The sequence below is a fragment of the Gekko japonicus genome, unplaced genomic scaffold (assembly GCF_001447785.1).
Source record: "Gekko japonicus isolate JY-2015 unplaced genomic scaffold, Gekko_japonicus_V1.1 scaffold627, whole genome shotgun sequence".
Classification (NCBI taxonomy): Eukaryota; Metazoa; Chordata; class Lepidosauria; order Squamata; family Gekkonidae; genus Gekko; species Gekko japonicus.
Window position 1 is genome coordinate 43,632 of NW_015173142.1, and position 26,477 is coordinate 70,108.

A 26,477-nucleotide genomic window follows, 5' to 3' on the forward strand; every position below is an offset into this window, starting at 1 on the left:
CAATGGGAACGGTGGCGCAGGCTGTTAATGCAGCCTGCCTTAACATCTGGCCGAACATCTGTTCGAGCCCCACCGTGGCCGGAGTGAGCTCCCGGCCTGCGTCCCAGCTCCTGCCCACCCAGCGGTTCAAAAGCCCGTTAAAGGGCGAGTAGATGAATGGGAACCTACCCTTAGTAGGGTAGGGGCACCCCCCTCGTCCGAGGAGTGTGGTGTGCGGCGGCGGCAGCAGCGAAGGAACAATAACAATGGCGACAACGGCGGCGGTGACGGTGGATCCTGGCGGCAGAGACGAGGCGGCGCGGCGGAACAGCGAGAGCCAGTGGAGCGATCCCTGGTGGCCTGCGGAGTTCCAACAGAAAGCGGCCGGCGTGAGCAGCAGAAGGTGCGGATGACGTCATCTCCCGGCACGGCGGAGCCTATCGGACGGAGCCAAGGCCGGGAGAGACGAACTCACACACCGAGACGGCTGCCTCGCTGGAGAAGAACTGCGCCGGAGAGAGGAGCGTCCTGCCGACCGAAGGAGCCAAGGAAGCCGAAGCCGGAGACCAGAAGGAAAGAGCCGCCACCACCGGGGTGCTAGGTAGGCTGACCCAACCCCTGAGAATGTGCCCATAGTTAGGGATCCATAAAAGTGATTAGCACTACAAAGTTGTAAACCGCCCAGAGACCCCCATTGGGCAGTATATAAATAGAAGGTTAAATAAATAAATAAATAAATAAAATAAGTCTCCTCTGTGTGGACTTCACATCCACTTCTGGCTCCTGTTTTCAGACTCCGCTCTTGTTTGGATCTCCTGACTTCCTGACCTCTGCTTCGAATGACCACTCTCTCGGACTCGTGATTCAGCTCTCACTCTGACTTCCCTGGCTATGACCTTGGACGGGACCTGACCTCTGCCTCTCAGCCCAGCCCAGCCCATGACAGCTAGCCATTCAGATATGTCCAACTCATGTCCAACTCTTGGTGATTCTATGGACCAGCTCTCTCCATGTTTTCCAATCTTGTACTGTTTCTTTGAGTTGTTCCATGCTCAGGCTGGTGTCAACTTTTATGGTGTCTACCCACCGTGTTCTTTGGTGGCTTGGTTTCCTTTTGCTGCTAACCAATCCAAGCATAATTGCTTTTTCTAGCGTGTTCTTCCACATGACATGGCTTGTATGGGAGTTCTCTCTAACTACCTAGACCGTCTGTCAAATCCTTCTCCAGTATCCTTTGTTAGTATAAGGTGGTTCTGTAGCTTTTTTGACTGAGAAACTAAAGTTCTCCCTCAGAGCGATTTTAATATATCTAATGGAGTTTCTCCTCATCCCTTTGTAGAAGTACTTTTCTGACTATTGTCCAAATGTCTCTTCCCTCAGAAGCCACCCTCTGGCTACTGATTCAGACGTTAGTTTTCAAATTGCAAAAGACCCTCCAGATCACTTTCTCTCTCAGCTGATTCTGGCCAATCAGAGCATGAGCGGAGCAGCCAATCACCTAAGCTCTTCTCTCCAGGGAAGATTACCTCATGAACTCCCTACTTCAATCCGTATACAGAATATATCATAAGTAAAGCTTGATTAGATGTAGATGAAAGTGGAGTGAAAATTGGTGGAGGGAACATTAACAGTTTGAGATATGCAGATGATACCATATTATTGAAAACTCGAAATGACTACTGATGAAGGTTAAAACAGAAAATGCTAAAGCAGGATTACAGCTGAACATCAAGAAGAAAAAAGTAATGATTACTGGGGAATTACAAATTTTAGGGTAGACAATGAAGAAATGTTGGGAAAAGTTGAAGGCAGCAGGAAAAGAGGGAGACCAAATTGTGATGGATTGATTCCATCAAGAAAGCCACAACCCTCAGTTTGCAAGACCTGAGAATGGCTGTGATAGGACATTTCGGAGGACATTAATTATAGGGTTTCCATAAATTGGCAGTGACTTGGTAGCACTTAATTAATTTATTTATTATTTCAATTTATACCCCGCCCTCCCCGCAAGCACCATTAATACACACATATTGATGAAGTCATCTTTGGGAAATGCACCCAGGCCACGTAGGGGTTGTATTCAAAGAAATTTAGGGAATTGGTTCACATCCACAATCTGAGAAATAAGCAATTGTTATTAGAATAAGAGAGCTAAGACCTCTGAAGGAAAAAACATTAGCCCTCCAAGGCCTTCCCACACCAAACCTCAGTTGTGTGAACTGTTAGAGCTCACAGGCTGCTACAGCAGATTCATGCCAGCATATGCCTCCATCACAGCACCATTATCAGTCCTTCCCTGGAAAGTAATGTCTCCCTTGGACTCCTCAGTGCCAAGCGGCATTCAACTGCATACTTTGTATCCTTTCTCAATGCCCTATATTGTGTGGCCTTTTCCAAACCATTCCAGCTCTGCACTTTTCCAAACCATTCCAGCTCTGGGGCTAGGCTTAGGGACAATGTTAGCCCAGGATCAGAAAGGTGCAGAACATCCTATTTTTTCCTTAGTAGAAAGGTTCCTTCCTGAAAATGAGTTTACTCAATCCTAGAGAAGGAAGCCTTTGCTGTAAAGTGGGTGGTGTCCTCTCTCCAAAATTATCTGCAATCAGTTTATTCTGATCACGGCCCATGAGCTACTGGCTCAAAGACACTAGGGTACCAGAATGACCAAGGTCAGCATTAGATGTTGGCTCTCCCACTCAAGTGATTCACTGTCCAACAAGAAGAACCAGGAGACAGGAAGAACCAGGAAGAAGACTGGGAAAGGAAGAAGGCAAGAAAGTAAAGAAACAGCAGCTGAAAAGGGCAGAGAAGGAAGAGGGCTCTGGCTGGAGGCTGAGGAAGATGATCTGACAGAAGTCATCTCACATAGGCCAGACTTAACCTATGGAAGACTTAACCTATGGAAGGGAATGACACTCTCTGATGCTGAGACCTCCCTGACTCTACAAGCTTCCTGTTGAGGAGTACCACACAGTGACTATAAGCTAGAATAGAGAATAAAATGTAGTTAGATGGCCACTGGACGTATGGGTCTTTCTGCATCCCCAAGAATGCTCACATGCTCATAAAGATTATTTGTGATCTTCAGTTGGTGCATAAGGTGATGGTCCATCTTTTAAAAGGTCTCAAACAAACCCCTAAATGGTCCAGCATACCTTCAGGGAAGTCCTCTTCCCATGTGAACACTTCAGGTGTTTAAACCTTGCTGTGATCTAATTGTTAAAATTGTCATCTGTGCACTGAGTTATAAACTAGTTTCTCGTTCAGCATTCTTCATGCTGATCATACCATTACAGAACTCTCTTCCTAAGGAGGACCACCAAAACCCTGACTTGAAGATTTTTGGCAGGCACTGCATTTGGTTTTTTTGTTTGTTTTTTGCTAAGGAAGATTTTTATGAATCAAAATGAAGTAGGGTATTTTGTTTTTGTGTGTGTGTTGTTGTTGTTTTTTAACTTTAACATTAGGAAATTGGGTTGCTCCACTTTCTCCTTATGGGTATTGGTTTAAATTTTCTAAAATTTTAAGAAGTTTTCTATATGTTCCATTATTAAATCCTTTCTTTAATCAGTGGCAAACCATATGGAGCTCTTGGAAATGAACTAGATAAATAAATAAATGATGCATGCTATAAGAAATTCAGCCTTTAATGTCCTATGTAGGTGGCAATATTTTTTTCCAGTGCTAATAAGTACTTCCTAGCTTGCAAGCACAAACTGTCTCCATGGACATCAATACTGCAATGTCAAATTGTACCTGTCTTTTGTATGTAGATAAATGCAGGCAACACCCACCCACTCCACCATTTGTTCATGTCATATACTCATCAGGCAGAGCAGAAAATAAGGGGGAGAAAGGAGGATGTCCTCCTTTTCATTTGTTAGAGCTCGTAGTAGAAGAAAATATGTTCTGTTAGTGAAACATAATGTTCATTGTTGATGCAAAAAAAAATTCCATCCATATTATTTTCTCCTTTTAATCAAACTCCAGTTTGACACCAAGATTATTGCTAGGTAAGAAGCAGAAGTAAACAAAATCAGTGCACTCTTATATTTGCCTATAACAACTCTGTGCACTCGTCCACACTGTTAACTCAAAGGCTGACTGCCTCTGCATATGGAGGTTCCTCTCAGTCGCCATCTCTAGTAGCCACTGATAGACCTATCCTCCATGAATCTGTCTAAATTCCCTTTTTAAAGCTGTCTATGTCTGTGGCCATCTTCCGGCAGTGAATTGTCTGTCCTGAACCTATTGCCCATCATCTGCATTGGATGCCCTCAAGTTCTAGTATTTTGGGAAAGGGAGAAAATATTCTTTTTGTTAACTGTCTCTACCCCATGCATAATTTTATAAACCTCTATCAATTTTATAAGCCTTTAGTCATCTCGTTTCTAAAGTGAAAAGTCCCAGATTCTTCAGCTGTTCTTCATAGGGAAGGGACTCCAACCCTCTAATCATCTTGGTTGCCTTCTTCTGTGCTTTTTCCAGCTCTGCAATGTCCTTTCTGAGATACAGTGACCAGAACGATACATAGTATTCCAAATGAGGCCGTACCACAGATCTATACAAGTGTGTTATAATATCAGCCATTTTGTTTTCAATCCCTTTCCTAATAATTCCTAACATAAAGTTTGCCTTTTTCATCACTTCAGCACACTGGGTTGACATTTTCATGGAGTTATCTACTAGGACCCTGAGATCTTTTTCCCTCTCAGTTTCACCATGTTCAGACCACATTAGCCTATATTTGAAGATGGGATTTTTTTGTTCCAGTGTTAGCCTGATTGCTCTGAGTTGTTATCAATATTGGGGAATATGAAATGTTGTAAAATAGCAATAGGCAATAAGGGAACAAATACCTTTATATACAGGTGTCCCGCTTCTTCCAGAAACACCAATAATAGACATGGAGGCTGGTTTCCAATATAAAATTATTCCTTTACTGTAGATTCTTCACAAACAAACAATACACAAGCACACACACACACAGCTTCTAAGAAAATCAGATGGAAAATCAAGAGACGTTCGCATGAGCAGGATATTGTTGAGGGGCAATAGTTACCTGTCCGGCGTGATGATATGTCCAAATGGAAAAATAGGAGAGACTAATAAGAAATAGGGATCATGTTCTGAACTGGTCAGAAACACGTGGAGACTTTGGCTGCAGTCCAAAAGTCTTAGAGGCAGGGTAAGTTTAAAGAGCAAGAGAGGGGTCTAGAGAGGGCAAAAGAGAGAGAGAGCCAGCGCGTTGCTGGGTGTCCACTTTTGTATGGGGGCTCTGGGGAAGGGCGTTGCTGGCCACCTCCCTTGAGACAACCCCTGGTGGTCCGTTCCAAAAGTCACATCCGCAATGGGGAGGGGGGCTTAAAGAGTGGTCAATATTAAACTCTAAGTCTGTGGCAGAGACACCTCGAGGGTAGGGATGACTCATCATCTGTCACCTATTGTGTCAGACTTTCGTTTCCTCGGCCAGGTAAGGTAGAACCAGTTCCACGAGACTATTAGGAAGGCCAAGTCCTTTGTCAAGCGAAAGGGCAGGAAAAAGTCTTTTGTGCCTTCTGTGTGGAGAAGGTGAGGGGAGGGAAGTTGCCTGTCTGCGAGATGAAGAAGGACTCCCCTAATGGCGTTGGGAGTCCACAATTTAAACCACAATGGCAGATGGCTGTTTTGGAGTGCTTCATGTGTGTAGGGATACATCTGGGAATGGGGCGACCTCAAGAACCATGAGCACATCGTCTCAGGCTACTGCTGGCGCGTGTCTGGCATCACAATCTGGTTACCTTACATCAGAGCCCTTTGCACATTTTATACAGAGTCCATTTATGTCCATAGGAGCGCACAAAGCTCTTTGCTGGGCAACACCAGTGTGCATTGCCTTACACTTACCAACATTGAACTTCAGTTTCACATTGTCCCACTCATCCAATTCATGTAGATCCTCCTGGAGCTCTTCACAGTCATCCTGGATCTCTTTCCTGAGTCAATTCATTCAAATAAATAAGCAAGATTCTAAAAAGGGATCAACAAGCAATAATTGTGAACACACTAGACTTTTTTTGGCTAGTGTTTGAAAATGGGTATGAATAGAAAAATTAAAATAACATTACTGCTTACTGGGGCTACAATCCTGTACACTATATAGCTACTTACATCCCACTGAAATAATGACATATTAAGCTATTTATGTATGGACAAGAGTGCAAACTTTGATTTGAACAATTTGTTTTCTGTACTGACCGTAGTATTGATCGTAGACTTCTGTCCCAAACGTTTTTGAAATTCCATACTATGTTCTCTTATACTGTATTTCATACAAGTTTTATTTTAAAAAATCTTGAAAGATTCTTGTTGCAAGTAGGGATGGAACCAGACAATACGGGGTAATAGGCTATTTTCTAAGCTTCATAACCTATGGCACCTATCCCTAAGTGCAGGATGCAGTTTCTAAGAGGATTCAGTCTCCTGTGGCCACTTTGTTCCTTCTACTAAGGTAGATTTAGTCGATTGACGCTTTCACCTCCAGGTTATCGATTTTGGCTGACATTTGGTTCAACCTGTTAGCAGTTCTCGGAATCATCTGAAAGAATGGTCAGAAAGAAATAACCCTCTCCATTAACTTCCTCTTCAACTTATGATAGTCTCAGGTGGAATTTGGAAAAAACCTATTGAGCAAGCACTGTCATAAGAAAACTATTTTTTATAATCATTAGTAAATACACTAAAAATATATTACCAAAAAACCCCTCATCCTCTACCACCCAAGTGCTGGAAAGGATCTAGCATCCTAAAACTTTAGTTTTGGCCCAAATCAATGTTTGATAATTTTTCTATCCCTCCTTTGAGGACAGGAACTGAATATTGTCATGCTGACTCCTAAAATTACTGGGTTAGATCTATGTGAAGCAGAGAGATGCTGGAGGTATGGAATAGGGGAACAAAAGTCCAGAGGCCCTAAAGTCCGGGTGGGTCACCTTGGGGACCCAGGAGCCAGGCCAATGTGTAGCTATAACTTTATTTATGAATTTTCTTACTTCCTTACTTCGTTGATAGCTCATCTTTCTCATTGAGACTCAAGGCAGACTCCACCATGTAAGGCAATGTGAGACATCCAACAAACAATGTAATAGGACAAATATTTAAAAAATTAGAAACAATGCAAAACAAGTATCAGGGAAGTGTGACCTTGGAAGAGGAGGAGGAGGAGGAGGAGATTGGATTTATACCCCACCCTTCACTACCCAAGGGACTCTCAGAGTGTCTTACAAACTCCTTTCCCTTCCCCTCCCCACAACAGACACCCTGTGAGGTAGCTGGGGCTGAGAGAGCTCTTGACAGAAACTGCTCTTTTTCAAGAACAGCTGTGCCAGAACTATGGCTTGCTCAAGGTCATCCAGCAGGTGCAAGTGGAGGAGTGGGGAATCAAACCCGGTTCTCCCAGATTAGAGTCCGCACACTGAACCACTACACCAAACAGTTACAATCTCTCCACCTACAATATGTTATAAGGTTTTTCTGAAGATAAAATGTGAAATGGTTATGTACAGTGTTTCTGATCCCCTTGTAGGAAGGATGTGATATAAATACCATCGGAAACAAACCTTAGTCTGTTCATTCCATTTGTATCTTGCCAACATTGCTTTAAAAATGCTCCACATTACTTTAAAAATGCTCCAAGGAAACCAACATAAAGTTAAAAAAACAAAACAAGAAGGTAACTTGCAGCAGGGTTTCTTTACAGGGGGCTGGCAAGGGAGAAGACCACATGTGCTGCATTTGCATTAACTGTGTTTGTGTGTGTGAGAGAGAGAGAGTGTGAAGTGCCTTCAAGTTGCTCCCAACTTTGCATTCTTCCTAAAATGCATTTATGTTTGAAAATTGGTGGAAGCACCGGGGGGGGGGGGCAGAAGGTATCCTCGCCTAGTGTGCAAAAAACCTGGGGCTGGCCCTGGCTGCAGTGGAAAGAGGGGATTGACAGAAAGTTTCCTCTGCTCTTCATTAATTCTTGCACAGAACCTTACACTGAGTTCTGCCAGTTCTGTGTCCCATTGTAGCCTGTTTCAACATTCCAATGGAACCCTGACCTTCAGGAATGGCTTTTGTGGGACAGCAGTAAGAAGAGGGGACCAGCAAAGATCCCTTGCGGTTCCAGGTCATATTCGGGATGGAGAGGCTTGGCTAGCCTTATACTGCCCCGTTCCAAATGACCACTCACACACAGTTTCTTTGGAAGTTAGGTGGATAAAATTGGCCACAACATTATTGATTACAGCTGTTATAGGCATTGGCACAGCATGGGTCCACCGGATCCGACCCTTCGGCTGACCCTTCTGCCGGCCGAGATCCGTTGCCCAGCCAGCCAGCATGGGTAGAGACTGAGGGATGGCAGGTTGCCAGGGTTCACCTGGACGCCTGCCCCTGTGTGAACTCCCCTGCCACCTGGCAGTGAGTGCCATCGCTGTTAGTCCTTGTGCTTGCCTGCTCCCTTCAGCCCTCACGCCAAGACCCTTACTGGGGTCCGCACCTCCGGAAAATGGCACGCAGGCCGTTTTCCGCCAAATGGATCCGGCCCCATGCTGTCACCACCAAGAGTTGTGACAAACTGTGTACCCTGGAACTAAACATCGGAAACAAACAACACACAACCCAGAATGACCCGCAACCCCATTTACCAGTATTCTCGCCTGCTATGTCCTAACCCTTACAAAGGCCCAAGAAACAGGGAGGGATGTGCGGGCAAGCAGCTCCAGTCGCGAACGAAAGGGGGGTGAGGACGGCGAGTGGCCGGGGTCACGTATACCCGGGCCTCTCCCTCCAGCCACCTCGCTGCCTGGCAATTGGCCTGGGGAGGGAGGGGAGGCCCCTACCTTCCCGCCACTTGCCTGCCCCCCACCCCCTTTCTGCCTGGCAACTGGCCAGCCTCCTCCTCCCCTGCACGGCCCCGCAAATGGCGGGCCTTACCTACCCGGGCCCTTTTTGCTTCTGCAAACTTTATTTGTGTTATTTCGGATTCAGGTAGTTAAGGGATTTTAGTATTTTTCGAGCCCCACCAAAGAAGATTTAGCAGCAGTGCTATTTCTTTTTGTTCTACAATTTGCTTGATTCAGAGGCTATGTCAAAGTCACAGAAAATTAGTGTTTCCCCTAATAAGAAGATGCAACATCCCATAATTGTAGAACTGAACTGAAATACCATTTCAATATTAAATTTTTGTTCAGCCTTTTAGGCAGAACGTTCTTAAACATTTTGTCTTGGTTGTAGGAAAACAGCAACACCCAATGTGAGATGGATTGAATTAATAAAGGAAGCCATGGCCTTCATTTTGCAAGACCTGAGCAATGCTGTTAAGAATAGGATGTTTTGCACGTCATTAATTCATAGCAGATCCACCGGGCACAGCAGGGTTCATGCCAGTCACCTCTAAACTCCAGTTATGCCTCATTTCCCACCTAGGAGTGCCCTCACAAGAGACCGTACTGACAGACTGGTATGGGGTTTCCAGCATCCCTGTCACGCCACTCCTCCCTGTGGCATCAGCGCCAGCACTCCTAGTTTACTTTTCTGGAGGTACGCCCCCTGCATGTCATGAGACGTACTGCTGAGTGCAGCTGCCTAAGATTGTCCCATATACAAATACCACTAGCCTTGGCTGTAGAAGCCTATGTTGTTGAGGGAGGACCCAGGGTGCCTGTGAAGGGTAAGGAAGAGGCGGGTGCAGACTTCTGGGCTAAGCCTGCTGGATCCCCACCCCTGTTCTCCTGTTTGTATGTGGTTGCTCCTTCAGTGTGTGTCTCCAGACATGGGGTACCTGTAATGGTACTGAAATGAGACCTGTTAGTCACACAATCATGAAATTTTCTCCCTTGGCCCTGGATGCAATTGCTCTGTGATGCTCTGTGTCTCCTCTGTGCATTTCCCACCGCCAGGGTGAAATGCCGTACACTTTAAGTGTGTCGGTCTGAGACCTATGCTGCTCACAATAACATCTGAGCTATGGGGCATCCTAATTCATGTTTATGTAGCAGAGGGAATCTGGCAGCTGCTGGGGTGGGGTATAATTGCGCAATGTAGCCATAGTCAGCATCCTGTACTACTCCAGGGCTTGTGGATGGGACTGCACATGCATCTTGCCTTTTCCTTTGCATGGGCCACTGTGGGCTGCGCTGCAATTTTTGGTAGCATAACTTCCTGCTGGTTCTGGGGTTGGTGTTCCCAGGCTTGGGTGGCTTAGGGTGGGTGGGGTATAATTGGCTGTAGCCATCATAGCATCCTGTACTACTCCAGAGCTTGTGGATGAGACTGCACATGCATCTTGCCTTTTCCTTTGCATGGGCCACTGTGGGCTGCGCTGCAATTTTTGGTAGCATAACTTCCTGGTTCTGGGATTGGTGTTCCCAGGCTTGGGTGGCTTAGGGAGCCACCTCACTCATGCCATGCTAGCTAGCCCCTTCCCCACCAGCACAGAGGCGGTGCTGGGAGTGTTTTGGCAGGTGTCCATGATGTTGTCATGCTGGCTGCTGACCAGCATAGGGAACAACGTAGCATGCTGAACATTCCCCCGTCTCAAGATTACACTTTTAGTCATGTTTACTCAGGAGACCCACTTAGTTCAATGGGGCTTACTCCCAAGGAAATGTGTGTAGGATTGCAAAATTCTGATGTATTATAGCAATGTTTCTGGACCATGTTAAGTGAGTTCAGATTCAAGTCTATTTCTGTATGCTCATTTAGCTGACATAGCCATTTCAGAAACCTTTGGGCTACTTTGATCACACAGGAATACATCAACATTTCACGAGAAGGTAGTAATTTGTCATTTCACACTAAAATTATAAAAGCTACACTTTAAAAAAAGGTCTTAAAAATGTGACATAAAACAAAGGAACAACTCAGAGGAGGGTGTGTCACTGTGGATCATAACGGATGAAGCAGCATATATTAACTGTGAAGAATGATACAGATAAAAGTAGAAAGAGGGTGACAGGTGGTATAAATAACTAGGCTAAATATTCAGGATACTGCAGGCCTGCATACAGGCTTGTGTGCAGAATTCTTTGCAGACTTAAATCTTGAAATAAAGTAGAACAAATAGCTAGCAAGTAGCTAGATATTTATGCACTTTTCAATTTAAGTTCTCAGAGCAAAAAACAACCAGTATAAGTTAGATTTATAAACAGAGAGAGATGCACAAACTGCACCAGCGTTCCTGAGGTTGCTTTACAAAAACCTAAACTTGAAAATTCTGAAGGCCAAAAATATTTAGATGAACATGATTCCATCTGAAGATATAAAGAAAAAAAGTGTATATGTTTTTTACAAAATGACCTCAAGGGAACTTATTATCCAAAGACATGGCAAAGAGGCTGTAATGATTCCTTATTTTTGAGGTGTGTGTCTCTCTTTAAATGTTTGGTTGCATGGCTGTGGTAAGTAGACTAGAGTGGTTGAGAGAAGCAAGTGTGGTATGATTGGTGGTTGACAGAGAGGGGGAGGGGTTTTGGAAGTGAAAATGAGTGGATGAGTATGTATGTCAGTCAGGTTTTTACAGTTACAGGTTTGACAGTTGATAAGTTAGTTCTGTGTGTGAGGGAAGTGAGAAGCAGTCCTGTGTGGAATAAGTTAGTTCAGTGAGAAACAAAAGGAAGGCTGAGAGAATATGAACAAATAAATGAAAGCTTAATTGAGGACAAGTTATAGGAAAGGCTGTATGTCCTGGAGAGAAACAGTGAACATATATGACCTTGAGTTAAAGTGTTACAAAGTTACCTGAAAGATCCCTGTCAGTAAGGGAGCAGATTGTGTGTGATATACCAAGCAATTGTTCATTATTTACACATTAATAGTTACATTGTTCTACCCTTTTATTTATGAATTATTTCAATAAATCCTCTTTTATTCAAGTATACCAGATCTGAAAGAAATACTTCCTCAGGACCACATAGTTCCTTGTAAGCCTTGAACTCAGTCTACCTAACCAGTAAGAGCAGAAGTAAAAGTATAAAGGTTTGGAAATCCTTAAAATTTCCTGGTGGCAGCCTTATATACCCAGATAAACAGAATAAAAAGAACACTTTTAAAGGGAAACTAGTCCTCCCCAATAAGGAGGACGTCACAGAGGCATTCACAGCCATCAAGCTGGGGATTGATTTGTCCCAGTCCCTCTACAAATGAAGCTCAAAGCCAGATTGGCTGTAAGCTGAAAACAGCCATCCAATGGAAAGGCAGAGGGGAGAGGCTATATATTGTTGCCTCTCACTCATTGCCCCGATTTTTGCTGCTTGTTGCTAACCCACCCACCCTCTCTGGAATATCAGGGGATTAGCCAGGGGCCAAGCAGGAATTTGTGAGCTTTTTCCCGGATTGGCAGTCAGGTGGAGCCTTTTGGTTTTTTGCCTGCTTTGTGAAGTTCAGGTTGTGTTTAAAAAAACAAAAAGCATTAACTAGGCCTGGTCTTTGACTGTTTAGGCCATAACTAGTTTGCCAGGGGTAGGACAGGTTGCTCATGGTATGGATGAGCACCTTGTGCCATCAGGCATGATGGAGGGCATGTCCTGAACAGACCATCAGTGGCTTTAAGGCAGGATGGGGCTTGTGAAGGAGCACCTTTGGTGCTGAGCAAGATCTTGCCAAACCTGGTAGTGGTAAGGGGGCTAGGGCTGGGCACCTCTCAGCATATTATGTGCAGTCAAGGGCAAACAAAGTCAGCAGTAGCCACTGACTTAGTTTGGAGCCAAGGTGGATTCACCAGAGAAAGGCAGCCATGGCAGGCTGCCTAGTGCAGCCCACCCTCAACTAAATATTAGTGTGATTAATTGATGATGTAGATCACCTGTTTTAAATAGTTAAACCCACACTATGGTTTAATGTCTTAATCTGGAGTACTGGAGCAATGATTCACGCCTCTCTCTATGATTCTTCTCCACTTTTCCTTTTATAACATTCCTTTCAGCATAGTCATTCCACTGAAGAAAGATCTCTTGAAACTTGTACACCTGTCCTTGGAGGGCCTTTGAAGATCAGTCCACTTGTCATCATTGATGGTTTTTGTTTTATTTTACCATTTTTGTCCCATCTCTCCATAGGTTTTAGGCAGCTTGACATGATTTTAGTAACTTGACACCAGCATGGAAAACAAAGTTGCATAGCTGTTGCTGTTGATCTCTGAGAATGGACTACCTGGTTATTCACACCTGGGTGATATATTCCTGGTGCATGAACAGAGGGAGAACATTTCTAGAGCAGTGTTAAGTGCCAGCTTCACTCTAGTATTTCACTTGTGCTCTCTTTTTTATCTGAAGGGAGTAGAGTTAGTTGTTTTTCTTTTCTTTTATTTCTAGTTAGATACATAGGCATTTGTTAGATTATTACTTTCTGTTTATGTTTCTACTTATTTATGATCACTTATCCACAGTAGTGAAAATGTTTCATTAAATTGTGGTTAAGCAAAGGGGCAATTTGATCTTGATTGTATCCTTAAGTCCTGGTTGTGGGGGGGTTTCCCATGGAATTTTCATTGGTTTATCTCAGGACATACTTTTCCCCCCTCATTGAGCAGACATTTATTTCTTTCAGACTGGGATTCACATCTATCCAGTGATATGCCTGCTGATTTATGAAGCAAATTCTAGTTTATAGCCTGTATTTCCACTGTCTCAAACTAACATACTAAAATTCAACATGCTCTAGAACAGAATACTGTAATGTCAAATCATACTATACAATCAGAACTTCCCCAAAGTGATTGCAATCCAGCTGATTAATACCATACCCACAGTATCAGTCTTACATGACATCCCATACTGTTCAAGCTTACATGAGCCTAGAAGCTTATGGATGCAGAGTGATCTCTTCGGAGGGAGCTACAATCATGGTGCCACCACTGAAAAAGCCAAATCATGTGTTGCTATCCGCTATCCTTCTGAAAGAAAGGACAATCCTACATTTTGATGTCAATACCTACTGCTCAGCCGAGAGTGCCAGCATTAGGTCAGCAGTCCAGGACTTTGCCACAGGCAGTGCTGTCTGAGTAAAGAACTCTGCTTGTGCCACTGGGCAGATCAATGCATGCAAACAAGACTGATAGGAAGAAATAACACCAAAGTTATTACAGATTCACCAGAAATAAATTTTGCCTTTTTAAAATACCTATTTGTCTTTATTCAATTACTGAGGAAGGCCATAACAGAAGCTAAGTGGCACAACAAAGGACCAAGAATTCTGACAGTCAAAGTAACCACTTGCATTCCTGTAACTAAAAAGTGTAATATGAGCACTGTCCTGACTATCAAAGGTATTGTAAAATGCTGCTCAAGAAAACCACAAAATTAGCTCGTAACAGAGAGGTGTTTTAAGATGGTTAATAGTGGACAGTGAAATACATCACTTCAGATTAAATCTCGGTTAGTGCCCATACCCATCTTTGCCTGTTCCTACCCTTCCCCAAGTCATAAACCATGTTGGGAGCAGCAGGCAACAATTTGCGAGCCATTTTGAGTAATGTTCAGTTTTGAGGGGTCCTGAGTCCAAGCTGTAAATGGTGCAAGCAATTTGACTGGGAAAGTTTGCTTTTTGAAATTAATCCTTATCACTAGATCTGATATATGTATTCCGTGCTTTCTGCTGATACATAGTTGTTTTCATTAGAGCTATACCTTATAACTTCTTCAACACCACTGATCCACAGTTGGTACCTGGTTTCCCTCTCAGAATTATTCTGCTATTGCTTTTGCTACTGATGAGAAATGTGTGGTCATTAGCTTTCTTTTAAAATCATTCCCAAAATTATCATGGTCCAGTTAAAAATATCTAACAATTCTGCTCTCTCTTTGGTGAAAACTAGAATATGCTCAGTGCTCTGAAGTTCCTGTTACAGTGCTCAAATTAAAAAAATTAAGTGGCAGGTCATCTATAGAAACTTGGGGGTTCATTGCTTTTATGACTATAAAAACACAACAGAGTGTGAACAATCATGGTTTACACTTTTATCAATAAGGATTAATTTTCTTTTTCTTCCTCCATTTGTTACAACACAATCCTCTGCAAAGCTGCATTAGAACTTTCCCAGATACAGAAAGCAATCTGTAATTACAAATTTATTTTCTTGTGGAATCAAACTCCAGTTGTATTGTTGCTAGAATTGCCGGGTTCCTTCTGGCAACTAGCAGGGATGAGGGGGTCTTACCTGGGGAAAGAGAAAGGCTCAGGCCTCGTCACTGGCATCGCATAGGAAGTGATGTTATCACGCTACAATGTGTCTGTGATGCTCTGTTATTTGGGCAAAAACTCTATGGTAAAGTTTTTGCCAAAATACCATAGAGTTTTTGCCCAAATACCAGAGCATTGTCTGGATGTCACTGGTGTGATGACATCACTTCCTATGTGGCACCAGCACTGAGACCTGGGTGTTTCTCTTTCTCTAGGTAGGTCCCATGATTGGCAGTTGGGGGGCAGGGCCTAGCGGTGGGGGACCCCTGCCTCCATCAGGGGAGGGGTCTGGCAACCCTAATTGTTGCTCCCTATTATCTTTTCAATCCACATGCTCCCCTCCATCAAAACAAATTCTGTGGTTGCCTTGTTGGGCCTTTGGCACAAATGTTTTCACACAACTATTTGCAGAAATGTGATAGGCCTCCATTTTTTATTTTCTACATCTCGGGTATAGATCATCCATTTTGCCACTAATTAACTAATCTTTGCTTAGGTTCATGGTGGAGAACCTCCTATTTGCATGTGTTAAGAGCCGTGGATAACTTAAATCAAACAATGTATATGAGCAAAGTATACCAAGCTATCTTACATTATTTTTCATGTCCATTTTGCTAATGTAATGGCCAGGAGTTCTCTTCATGGATGAAGGACATTGCCAACCAACCACTGCTCAAATGTACAATGGAGTTGGCACCCTTGAAAAGCTTATGTTAAAAATAAACCTTGACAAGAGTACAAATATGAACTTTTAAAATGACTCCAGAGATGAGAGAGTGTTCCATCTGGACCATATGTGAGATAAAAATGACCAAGAACCAATTTATCACCACTCAAACCATGCTGCATCCACTAAAACGACAAAAAATAAAATAAGTGTTGGAGAAAATTGGAGCTTATCAGTTCACAAGTGTGTGATTTAGAGCTTGCTATCATTAAACACTACTAAAAAGCTCTGCTGTCAAAGGAAAATGCAAAGTTATGCATTAAGAAGATAATGACCAAAACTGCTGCCTTCTGGATGAGCTGAAGGCTAAAGCTGTAATATATATACAGCCAAAAACCATAGAATTGGGAGTAATAAAATCATAGAGATTCTAAAAGCAAACTGTGTAAGATGAGGGGCTTTAAATTCTCCTCTGGAATCACATCACAGATATATGTTTCTGAATTGGCCCGTTTGTAGCTCATATGTGAAGTGGTAAAATTTGAGGTTGCTGGGGATATTTTGTTTGGGGCCTGGGGTGACATAATACCTTAAGCATGCTGATTCAGAAATCAAAGCTATATAAATCTCTGGTCCACTGATTAAAATTCTTAACCTCACCATCCTTATGGGACACTAGACCTGAGGTGAGAGACAGCTGACTGAGCCTTATTGTGGAAAGACAAGACTCTTGTATTTGCTAAGGGTAAGAGGACAATTTTATTTCAGCTAATATATTTATAGGTATTTTCCGCAAAGCAAGAGACCATAAGACCATGAGTCACTGTCATGCTATTAAATACAATTTACCTCAATGAGAGAGAAGATAGTAACTTGTGTATATATTTGTCAATCTGGTCAGGACAAGTGTGAAAGTTAAAGGGGCAACATGTTATTGCATGTGCCCACTCAATGGATGTGTGGTTCGCAGGCCCATTTCCAAACCCGCTGAGGCAAAATGGCTGACCACACCAGACTGACATTGGGCCACTGTGCCACAATGCCCTGCATGTCATCCTGCGCCTGCAAGATCAATGCCTTCCCCTTGACCATCCCCAGGTCATTGCCACCTAGGTGGATAACCAGGATGTCAGGAGGATGACCATTCCATTCAACAAACAACAAGAGCATAAGCCCAGACCAGCGCAGGCCCGTCTGCCAAGCCACTCGATAATGGCACAATCACTCAGGTCCAGCTGGGAGCCCATCCCCAATCTCTCCGCTTGATGGGCTGCCCAAAAAATCATGCTGTGACCCGCTATGAGAATCCAGAGCCTCCGCACAGGATCCAATGAACCTAAAACCAAACAACATCAAGACAAACATTAGAGAAGAAAAAACAGCACTATGGTGCCACCAAAAGCAGAACATATTTCTTGTAAGCTGCAGAGCACCACCGCACCACCTTCTGAATGGCTTTACTGGAATAACCCATGGCTGCAGCAGTGGATGCAGCACCAATCCTAAAGGAATGAGAGCCAAAAAACAGACCAGACAGGCCCAACTTGTTCAAGGCCCTCAATGTCACCGCCCAAAATTGGTATTTAGTCAAGGGAGTCTTGTCCAGGTGACAGAATAAAGGGCCGTCCTCCATGCCATGCCGGTCAACATACTGACGCAAAACCCAGACAGGACACAGGTCACTTTCTGCGCAAACTCCCAGAGAAATTTCATTCCCCTGTCCCTTCTGGTCAGTTTTGGACCGCCTCACACAGATTAAAATCACGTCACCACTGACCGAAACATCACCCACTTGCAGGGCCCTCTTCAAAGGGTCAGACCGGGATTGCTGGACCAGCTCGCTGACCCATGAAACACCAAAAATGTGGTCAGAATGGCAGCATGAAATAAAAGGATCCCGAAATCTGAACTACATACCTGAGTCCATGTGCCAAACAGCCCTTTCAACACCCCAGGCGAAATGGGTTGTCTTAAAAATCAGCAATAAAGTCCAAGAAACCTTGGGCCTTACTGTGAAAAGCCAAGCCAGCAAGCTGCGACCTGATGGATTTAATAGCCAAGCCCTTACCTTTCAGCATAACAATAAATGGGTATTGGCCTTACATCCTGGAGCCTTACCTGCCCTCTAAATGCCAAAAACTTTCAGACCATGCAGCCATAAGCTAGAGCCAGCTCTATTGCCCAGTTAGCCTCGACCTGCCAAGCTGCCAAAGTTCCTGGGGCATCCTGGTTGGGTGTAGATCTGCCTCCGGGGCTAGGTGGCAAAACCTCTCCATCTGTTTATGAGACAGAGCATCTGCCACCCCATTATTCACCCCCGGGACATGCTTGGTGAGGAAAATAATGTTCAACTGCAAACAGTGTAACGTGAAAAGGCGAACAAGGCCCATTACTCTTGGAAAATTGGTGATCAGAGAGTTGATGACTCACCACCAAGTTGTCACACCAAAATGTACTGAACTATTGGCCAGCCAGTCACCCCAGACCCATAAAGCCACCACGACTGGGAAGAATTCCAGAAATGTCAGATCCCTACAAAGGCAATCCCGCACCCAATCTTCAGGCCATTTGGTAGCGCACCAGTGACCCCTAAAATAAACTCCGAAGCCCATGGAACCAGCCATGTCAGAGGTCACATGAAGACCCCCTAGCAAGCATAAATCCTACCTCCAAAAGGAAACCCCATTAAACCTGCACAAAAACATCTCCCAAACCACCAGATCCTCCCTCATACCCCTACTAATCTGTACTCTGTGGTTTGGTTTCCGAAGGCCAGACATTGCACCACACAATCTATGCAAAAATGCCCTACCAGGAGCTACCACCTGGCAAGCAAAATTTAAATGGCCCACTAACTGCTGCAGTTCCAATAGAGTGGCCTTCCTTTTAACCAGGAAGCTTGCCACCTGAGCCCGCAACTGTGAAAGCTTGGTCTCAGGTAACTGGGAAGTCTGGCGAACGGTATCCAATTCAATACCCAAGAATGTCAGAATAGGAGATGGCTCCTCAGTTTTTTCATGGGCCAAAGGAACCCCCATCTCACCAGCTAGCTCTATGAAAGAACGAAGCAGGTGATGACATTGTCCAGACCCCGCTGGCCCAACAAACAGAAAATCATCCAAATAGTGAATTGTTTCCTTTAAGCCAGACTTAACCTTCAGGCCCACTCCAGGAAAGAACTGAAATGCTCAAACGCTGAACAGGAAATTGAGCAACCCATTGGGAGTGCCCTATCCATGTAAAGGCAAAACCCAAAAGGTCAAAATCCCCGGGGCGAACAGGCAGCAGGCGAAATGCTGACTTGATATCGCATTTCACCATTTCAGCCGCCAGGCCACACCAGTGTACCACCCATATGGCCTGGTCAGAGGAAGTATACCTAACTGAACACAGGTGGTCTGGAATGGCATCGTTAACTGAGACATCTCTAGGAAAGGAAAGGTGATGTATCAATCAATATTCACCCTCAGCTTCTTGGGCACCATCCCCAATGGCAACACTCTTAAGGTAGGAACTGGAGGAAAGGAAAAGGGGCCAAGGACTCTACCCTCCCTGCATTCCTTTGCAATCTTGTCCCTGACCACCTGTTCCATCCCCATGACACACTTGAGGTTCTTGGCCATGAAGACGGCCCTTACGCCTGTATAAGGAATTCTAAAACCATTAGTGAAACCATCCAACAAATATAAACTATCTAATGAATTAGGATATAATCCTACCCACTTTTTAAGTAGAATCAGGTTTATAGGGCTGAGACCATTTTCCCACTACCTCGGGAGAGGTGTCACTGCCTCCAGATCTTGTGCTACCAGTTATCTGCTTCACCCAGGAGCATGCAGTAAAGGTGTGGGACCCCTTGCACAAGGGGCATTCATGCTTGAATTTGCAGTGCTTGCATGTGCAAACCCCTTGTGATGCAAACTCCCAGCAAAGCAGCCAGGGTTGAATGCCCTGGCCCCCCCAGGGGCAAGATACTGACACTCCAGCCAACTGCTGCGTGATATGACCACTATCAGAGCGATCCCCCAAGGAGGGTTTGGCTGAAGACATCAACTGGAGCCAAAGATGGTGATGCGCCTGATCACAAGGCAGAGGGGGGTTCACCGCTGCACACATCCTAAACTCCTCATCATATTGCAGCCAGGCCCCACCAGAAAATTCAGTATATGCACTGTAAATGATGTCTATGTATTAGAAATAGGGAGCAGCCCACACAGGGTGAGTCCTCACAACCACCCCTCTGTAGATTAAAAAACCCGGCAACCAGTTAGCCCATGAACACTTTAGCCGCTCCTTGTCCCTCTCATCTAAATCCTCCTTATATTTTTTTTCAATGTCCCTAAACAACAGCGTGAATACATCTACAAAATCCCCTTTCAATAAGGTTTCTCTAGTCGCTTGGGTCAGGTGATCTCCTAAGGGCATTCCAACATCCCCCCGGGGCATAGCACTAAAGGGAACAGAGCTAATAGGAGCTGTAGGAACAGCCCCATAACCCCAAATCCCCCAAGGAAGTAGTTGGCCTGGGAGCATTCCACCCACCCCCAACAGCCAAGCCCCAGCAATAGGAGGAGATAGCATCCACCAGATTTAATTCTTCCAATAGGCTGCAAAAAGAAGGTGGAAACTCTTTACCTCCTTCCTTTTTTCTTCCTTTTTTCCTTCTAGCAGTGTCCATTTTTCTGTCTTCCTTTGTGTCAAAAACTGTGTTGTAGTCTCCTATGATACAGATTTCCAATGCCTCCAAATGCTCCAAAATCAAACGACATTCTTGCTCTGTCTCCTCGTTGTCCGAGGAGCTTCAGGAGCTGGTCTCGATACAGCCTTGGCTGCTTGTTGAGAATCCTTGGTGGGACCCTTCCCCTTTCCCGAAGCTATCATGGCCTAGAAAAGAACATACGGCAAAAATGGCACCTCATGCACGGCTGCATGACCATGCCCAAACTGTCCACTAAAGCTGCTGATTGAAAATAACCCCAATACAAGCTGAATAAAAGAAAGTAAGCCCAAACAGAATTAAAAGGAGGGGGGAACCCGAAGGGGAAGGGAGGTAGGGGGGCAAATTTGACAGGAGAATATGGACTTGACCATAGGTTCAGCGCCAATGGAAAAAACCCTGTAACCCTAAAAAAACCCACAAGAAAACCGGATCCAATGCCAAAGGAACCATCTAGGCCTCGATCAGATGAGCAGGAGCGATGATCCTCCGTCAGCCGATTACAAACTGCCCTGATGAGGTGGAGTGATACAGTAATAAGCACCAAGCTTCTCCCATCATCAAATACCAGTCTCCCTCCTTCCAAGCTTGCAAAGTAGATCCTCCATACTTATGCAGCTCGTTGGGCTGTCGTCTGTTAAGGCCATATAATATTTTTTATTATCTACTCAGAACCAAATTGTGATTGAAACTGTGGCCAAATTTGTGTATCTTGCAGCTAGGAAGCGAGCAATATATCAGCAGACAGGGCCTTGACTGTTCAAACTGTTTCCTTTGGTTGTTATGCCAATAAAGGTTGTTTGTTTGTTTGTTTGTTTGTTTGTACTTATGCAGCTCGTTGGGCTGCCGTCTGTTAGGGCCATATTATCTTTGTGAGAAGGATAATTCAGGATCTTAATTTGGAGATTCCCATCACATGCCTTTTCTTTCATGAAACCTAGGGTTAACATTAGACTTTACACATCCCTGAGCCAGCTTCGTGTTGATGTTGAAGTTCACTGAAAACCACTGAGTTGTGTGGAATCCTGACAGCTTCTCAAAGAGACCTGACCATATCAAGAATGGAGTAGACCAAAAATTCCCATTGTAACTTAAACTGTGCTTTGAGGCCCTGAATCACCACCAATCACCAACATATGAAAATGCAACCGTCACAAGTGCTGGTTGTAGCGCAGCAGTGACAGTCAGCTCTGGGAATAGCTCCCGTGTAGCGGCCGAATCACTGGGTCCTTTTAGGGGGTCCCGGGGTTTCCGGGTTCTATTGGGCTTTCCTGGAGGGGAGCCCAAGCAGGGGACTTGACCTGGACCCCCCGCTTGCAGCAGCAGGCGGGTGAAGTCCTGATCGTCCTGAAGCAAGGACCCGAGCGACATCACTCAATGTCAGCCATGAGTGCAGAGTTGTGATCACCGGGGCAAGAGGGAGACTATTTTAATCCATGCAACACTTCAAGAAGATCTTAATTACCATGAGTACCTAAGAAGCATGATTTGAGAAGAATTCCTATTGACTGTATGCCCTTTAAACTTTAAAACTTGGAGTTAGAAGGGAAAGGAGGGGTGGAAAATCCCCCCAACATATTGTAAATGGCTTGGTAGAGGACTCTGAACAGATCTATTGAAAAATTGGAGGGCCAGTAAAAGAAATGGTTGATGCCTGAAAACAAACTTTTTAACAGGGTTACTAACTTTACAACATCACATTTTGGATTATAATACCTGGGAATATAATAAAGTTTTAAAGCAGTTTCTGTTGTTTTGGTGTGACTTTCTCCTATCAAGAACTTTCTTTCCTTTACTTGGATTTATAAGTAGACTATTCAGATTATTTGTGAAGACCCCTTATTGGATTACAATTATATGGACTGTTTATACCATATGGATTACAAATAGTGATATTTAATCACTACTGGAAGAAAGAAGAAAGAAGAAAGTACTTTTTAAACATCACTTCCGTGGGAGAGCAGCCTCAAGCTTTGTATTGTTTGGTCTAGGCATGTTGTAACTGTCAGATATAAATTGTTCTCTCTGTATTGTAAATAATAGATAAGGTTTTTTCCTGTACAGCCTGAGGGAGTTTTCACAAACAATAATATAGTGATAATTGTATCAAAACAAAATAAGGGTGAGTGATTAAATAAATAAATAGGCATTCATAGGCTAATAGATTAAATTAGGAGGGCGTCCAATACAATTGATTGTGATATTGTGGGTTGTGTCAAATTTGCATCAAATTTAGGAGTTACTGAGAGCCAACATTGTTGTATAGCATGTACACTGGTACCCAGCCATCAATAACCATAAACTAGTCTGAGGCCTTGCAAAGACCATCAACAAATGGCGACGATGGGACAGGGTATACCAGTGCTCTTGGGGAGGGGAAAGTATAGTGGTGGGGCCGGGCAAAAAATGAAGGGAAGGAGACAAAGAAATGCAGAAGCTCAGCCACCTTCCTGCCTGTGCCCCATCTTAAAGGTGACAGTCAGTGGGGCTAGGATTAATGACCCCTCTCTTTCACTGGTGCTGTGTAATGCCAGGTCCATAAATAATAAGACCGCAGTCCTGCTGGAGCAAGATGTGGACCTGGCTTGCATGATGGAGACTTGGGTGCGAGATGGGGAGACTGTAGCACTCTCCCAACTGGCTCCACCTGGGTTCTCCGTCCTCCACCAGTCATGGACTAAGGGGCAGGGGGGTGACTCTGTTCATATGGGAGGCTTACTCCATCAGGGCGCTCCCACCATTGATGCTAACGGGCATAGAGTGTGCTGGCTTCATGTGGGAAGCCGGGGAGAGTTTGGTTATCTGGTTAGCGTACTGACCGCTCAATGCACCAGCCAATACCCTGGTGATTGCCTTAAAGATAGCAGCTAGACAAAACCACTGTGTCATAATAGGTGATTTTAACTACCCACACATTGATTGGGTCAATATGTGTTCTAGTCGGGAAAAAGAGATTGAGTTTCTAGACACTCTAAATGACTGTGCTATGGAGCAGATGGTCACGGAACCTACCAGGGGAGAGGCGATCCTTGATTTGGTCCTAAGTAACACTCAAGACATAGACCGGATTACTGCTATGGCAGTTCCATGGTCGAACCACCATGCCTTGAAGGCCCACATAAACATTGCACCCTGACCCTGTTTGGGCGGTGAGCATATTTTAAGTTGCCTGCAGAGCCAAAAGGACCCTCAGTGGCTTCAGATGGCCCTGCGGGAACCTATGCCCCCTGGCGGCTCATTAGATGGCAGCCATCGATGAGATTGCTCCCCGACGCCCTCTGCGCCCTCACTCTAAGCAGGCTCCTTGGTTTACCCAGGAGTCGCGGCTGATGAAACAAAAGTTCAGACGACTAGAGAGACAGTGGTGGCATGCCCGTGACAAAGCAACAAGAGCATTTTATAGGACGTTTATGAGATCCTATGAGATGGCAGTCAAAGCCGTGAAGAGAGAGTTCTATGCTGCCACGGTTGCGTCTGCAAGCTCATGCCTGGGACAATTGTTTGGAACTATTTGGTCATTAACTGATCTGCCACAGGGCAGGCCAAATGCTAGGGAATTAGATATTGGCTGTGAGGCTTTTGAAAGCTATTTTGCAGATAAAGTCTTGTCGCTCCACCGTGATTTCCCCACCACAGTTGAGACAGTGATCAAACTCGAGGCCCCATGCATGTCTTGTGGTCCTACTCTGGATTATTTCAGTCCACTCAGTCCAGAGGAAGTTGACAGATTGCCCTCTATGGTACACCCAACCGCATGCAGCCTTGATCCATGTCCTTCATGGCTTATAAAAACTGGCTGTGAAGGGTTTTGAGGTACCCTTAGGGATATTATCAACAAGTCCTTCGCTGAGGGTCTGTTCACAGGGGCACTCAAGGAAGTGATGGTCCACCCTCCTAAAAAAAAACATCCTTGGACCCGGACAAATTGGCTAACTACTGGATGGTTTCAAATTTGCCCTATTTGGGCAGATTATTTGAGAGAGTGGTGGCGATTCAGTTGCAGAGCTGTATGGATGACACTTCCTTGCCAGACCCTTTCCAGTCCAGCTTTCGTCCAGGCCACGGGACAGACACAGTACTGGTCACCCTCACAGATAACCTCCAGAGGCATCTGGATCAGGGCGGCAAAGCGGCATGGCGGCACTGCTGTTGTTGGACCTGTGAGCGGCATTCGACACAGTTGACCATCAGTTGCTGATCCACCGCCTCACCAACACTGGGATCCAGGGTCTTGCCTTGCATTGGCTTGTCTTCTTTCTCCAAGGTCAGGGACAGAGGGTGGTGCTACGGGATCAGACGTCCTAGAGGCACCCGCTGACTTGCAGGGTTCCCCAAGGGGCAGTGCTATCCCCAATGTTATTGGCAAATCATTTTTTCCTATATAGATGCCTCAACTCAGATTCCCAAGGACTGGGCCTTGGCTATAATTGTTCCTTTATTAAAAAAAGGGTAGCCCCTATGATCCATCGAACTACAGACCAATTAGTCTTCTGAATGTGATTTGTACATTACATACTAAACACTTCTGTCAGAAGCTGTGTGAATGGCTAGATCATAGCAACTTACTTGAAATTGAACAAGCTGGTTTCACACCTGGGCGCGCTACTGTTGATCATTGATTAGTCCTAGATTATTTTATTTTTAAATATGTGAAACATCGGAAGACTACCTTGTACGCGGCCTTTGTGGACCTCAAGGCGGCCTTTGACTCTGTTTCTAGGGGAAGACTTTGGGCCAAATGGGCTGACAGGGGTATCGATAGAAGGCTATTGCTTCTATTAATTAAACTGCATGAAAATAATAACATCCAAATAAGACTCACACAAGATGGGAAGCTATCGAAAAGAATTCCAGTGCAAAAAGGAGTCAGACAAGGTTGCTTTTTGGCTCCCTTCTTATTTAACACCTATGTCAACTCTTTAATCACATGCCTTCATTCAATTGATACTCATGCTCCCTCATTCTCAAGTAGCAGAAAGATTCCAATCTTAATGTATGCTGACGATGCTGTTCTTTTATCCCAGACAAGGATTGGCCTGAAGCGAGCCCTAATAAAGTTTAAAGAGCAATGTGACATTGAATTACTATCTATTAATTTTGCTAAAACTAAAATTGTCCGTTTTGGTAACTCATTCAGGAAGTTCAACTGGAATATTAAAGAAAATGTCATAGACCAAGTGAAGAACTTTCAGTACTTAGGCATTACCTTGTCTTATAATTTCAAATTCTCAGCACATCTGTCCTCATCAGCTAACCTGGCAGATAGAAGTGCAAAGGCCATTCTTAGATTATTTAGAAGGAAAGGTGCAGGCTTTTGCCCCATGGCCTTAAAAACCTTCCAGACAAAATCATTGGCTCAACTCCTGTATGGTTCACAAATCGGACTTTCTGCCAATCTAAAGACCCTTGAAAGGGTTCAGTCTAAATTCCTTAGATCTCTATTTGGCGTTCCTAGAAGCACTTCTAATGTAACACTTAGGCAAGAGGCTGGGCTACTCAGAGTTGAAGCAAAGGTTTGGGAACAGGCTATAACACTCTGGCTAAAAATTCATTACAACCCGAAGACTTTAATACCTTACCTTTTAGCCTTAGACCCTTACCCTGCCTGGTCCTCACAAATTCTTGATAAGTTACATCAGATTGGCCTATTCCCAGAAGATCTGGGACGGCAGCACTTCTATGGAAGCCTATACAAGGCAAGAACAGCTGTCAGGCAGAGGCTTCATGAAATTGAACCACAAAATGAAGAAGCTTTGCTACCCAAGAACTACAGAAATATAAAATCTTGGCCTAAGGAAAGGTGGGTTATAAATTGAAAATAATAAATAAATAAATTATCTGTTGTTAATAGAATACTTAAGTATGGCTAGTGGGACAAGGAAAACCCCTGGTGTTCCATCCCCAGGGAAAGTG

General features: G+C 44.4%; 1 protein-coding gene across 1 annotated transcript in view; it reads left to right on the top strand.

Annotated features, from left to right (window-relative positions):
* Nucleotides 1-245: 245 nt before the first annotated feature.
* LOC107119719 (adhesion G protein-coupled receptor B3-like) overlaps nucleotides 246-26,477 on the top strand; it is a 253,366-nt gene continuing 227,134 nt past the window's right edge. The window contains exon 1 of the mRNA XM_015422291.1: nucleotides 246-334. Coding sequence (XP_015277777.1) covers nucleotides 246-334 — 89 coding nt within the window. The remainder of the gene's footprint in view (nucleotides 335-26,477) is intronic.